At 45.0% G+C, this 2,500-nt stretch overlaps 1 protein-coding gene across 1 annotated transcript in view; it reads left to right on the forward strand.

The window, feature by feature from the left end:
- LOC119575635 (baculoviral IAP repeat-containing protein 6-like) overlaps positions 1 to 2,500 on the forward strand; it is a 57,181-nt gene that overhangs the window by 184 nt on the left and 54,497 nt on the right. Inside the window, exon 1 of the mRNA XM_037923266.1 lies at positions 1 to 114. This exon is cut by the window's left edge and continues 184 nt beyond it. Coding sequence (XP_037779194.1) covers positions 1 to 114 — 114 coding nt within the window. The remainder of the gene's footprint in view (positions 115 to 2,500) is intronic.

Here is a 2,500-nt window from a genome sequence, read left to right on the forward strand (position 1 = left end):
AGGGCTTGTGCTTCCACCAGGCGCTCAACGTGTTCCTGGTGACCACGAGGGACGGGCGAGTAAGGGTGTACGACCCCCACTCCTCGCTCAAGCTATCCGACGTTCAGCTGCAGGGTGAGAGATTTTGGCGTAAAAAGGCCTGGTCCTGGGGGAAGCGGGGCCAAGGGGGCGCCCGCACGGCCCCGGGCTCAGGGGCGGCCGGGGGAGGGTGCTCTGGGGGGGTTCGGGGCCAATTCGGGCACAGGGAGGGGTTTTTAAAGGGGGAGGGGAGGAGGAGGAGGAGGGGCGAAGCAAAGGGGGGGAGAGTGTCAATGCCCCCCCCTCCTCTCCTCAAGGTTGACAAAGTGATTTCGAGGTTTTCCCCCCTTTATTGCACGCTCTTGCTCCCCCGAGGGTAGAAAGGAGGGCAAGGGGAGGGTGAGAGAAAGGAGAACAGGAGGTGGCACTTGTCACCTAAGGGAGGGGGGGGGACATGAGGTCAGGGTGAGGGGGGTTATGTAGGCCTATGTGGATGTTGTTTCTTAGGTTTCCCCATTTTGGATGTTTCAGTGATATTAGACACTTCCTTTTACAATTTCTTTCCCAAACTTTATTACTGTGATGGTAAATGTGTGTGAGTGCATGTCTCTTCAGGTTGCTGGCGTCTCTTTTTGGCCGAGGCTCTGCGGAACTTTAAGGCCGGTGATAGTTATTGCGTGCGTTTCGCGCTGTAATGTGCGGTTTAGCTTAATGTAAGCTTGAAATAGCCTTTGTATTGTGACACATCTGCCATTGAAATTTTTTGAGGTGTTGCCGTGAAGAGGCTGAGTTACGAGGTTGTAATTATTGTGATAGTTATTCAGGATTGGAATGCGTGAGGCAGTGTTGTGGCCTCTGAGTTTCGCACTCTGGCAAATGCAAACAAACCTACCCGACATGTATTTAGCAGGATAGAGTTTGAACTTGTCACTTGTATTTGATTACAAATCACCAGGGAGGTCTACAAGCTCCCATCTTGTTAAAACGTGCGTGATAGAGGGTTGTTAGTCTTTCTTCAAGTGCAGAGCGCAGAGGCCGTGGCATTGCAGGACATTACTATGAGCATATTTGTAGACTTGTGGATTGCAGTTAACCAGTGTATCCTTTCCTTTACTTTGCAGAGATTATAGTATACAGTTTATAGCATTGTTTTATATGTTCTGTCTGGATATTAACTTTTTTTGCTTTCTGGTTTTGCCTTATCCTGTTCTGAATGTTTTTCTGTACATCATATAAAAGTATGTGATTTTGATGCTGGTAGTGGGTAATGTTGATAGACAGTACAGACGCACTTGCCAGAGACAAAATCCCCAACTCCACATCACAAAATTAATTAAACAGTATAAGTTGCCATGAATGGGCGTGCCCTCTAGGCACTACCCGAGGGGAGGGCTGAGGTGGGCTTTGCTCCCCCTCCCCCCCTCTGAGTAACATTGCCTTGACCTTGGTATTCATGGCAAGATAGGGGTGAAACTCGGAGCTACTGAGTGGAGTCAGGCTGTGGGCGGTGCTTTCCTTGACCATTTTATTTTATTTGTGGTGTTACTATTCGTGTCTGCAGGTTGCTTCTTGTGCCGACGACTGCATCTTTTTGTCCTCTACACGAATATCATCTTCAGTTTGCTCTAGTTCAGTGCGTCCATACCGTAAAAATTAACTTTGATAGCTGACCAACCACTAATAGTTTTCTTATGCGCAAAAGTTTGATTTTGTTTCCTAAGGTCCTTGAAAATGAAAGCGTCATCAAGTGGTTTAATATGTTTAGCATTGTATTGAAAATGTGTCAAGATTGCATTGTGGAATGATATTGTCCAGACGGTAATGCCTTTGTCGGGAGTCTTCATATGGATGTAATTTTGATTGATTTATTCAATTTATGGTATTTATCTAAGAGAATTGTGTAATGATAGATAACATATGAATGCAAAAGCAATAGATATAAAGACATTTCTGCAGAAGGAAAAGGCTAACCCTGCAATCAGTCCTCTCTGATTTGCACATCAGGCAATGCAGTAGACTCCGTACTTTGTGCTCCTGCAACAACAAATTTTCACCATGAGCATTATGGCAAAATAGAGGTTGCAGACTTCCCTAGTCATTTATTGTCAACAAAGGAACCAGACCAAGCCCAATCTTGCCAAATTATGTCAAGGGGATGTTGGTTGGCCATTGCCATAGTTCAGGGGCCATGGCTTGATATGGCCCTGTTTCAGATGATTACTATATATATAATGTATACTCATGAATAGGTATAGGAGCTATACCAAGTAGGGTCTGACATACATATATGAATTAGGATTTGTGGTTGTGTATGTATGTGCCATTCTTTTCTGATGCATTTAGTGTTGTTTGATAGTAACCTGATGACAACAGGATATCATGTATGTACATGTCATACCCACTGTGAGTTTAGTTAATTAATTATCTCTACACACAGATGGCACTACAAGTCACATAGATGGCTTCACAAGTACCCAGTCAC

The sequence above is a fragment of the Penaeus monodon genome, chromosome 7, assembly GCF_015228065.2.
Source record: "Penaeus monodon isolate SGIC_2016 chromosome 7, NSTDA_Pmon_1, whole genome shotgun sequence".
NCBI lineage: Eukaryota > Metazoa > Arthropoda > Malacostraca > Decapoda > Penaeidae > Penaeus > Penaeus monodon.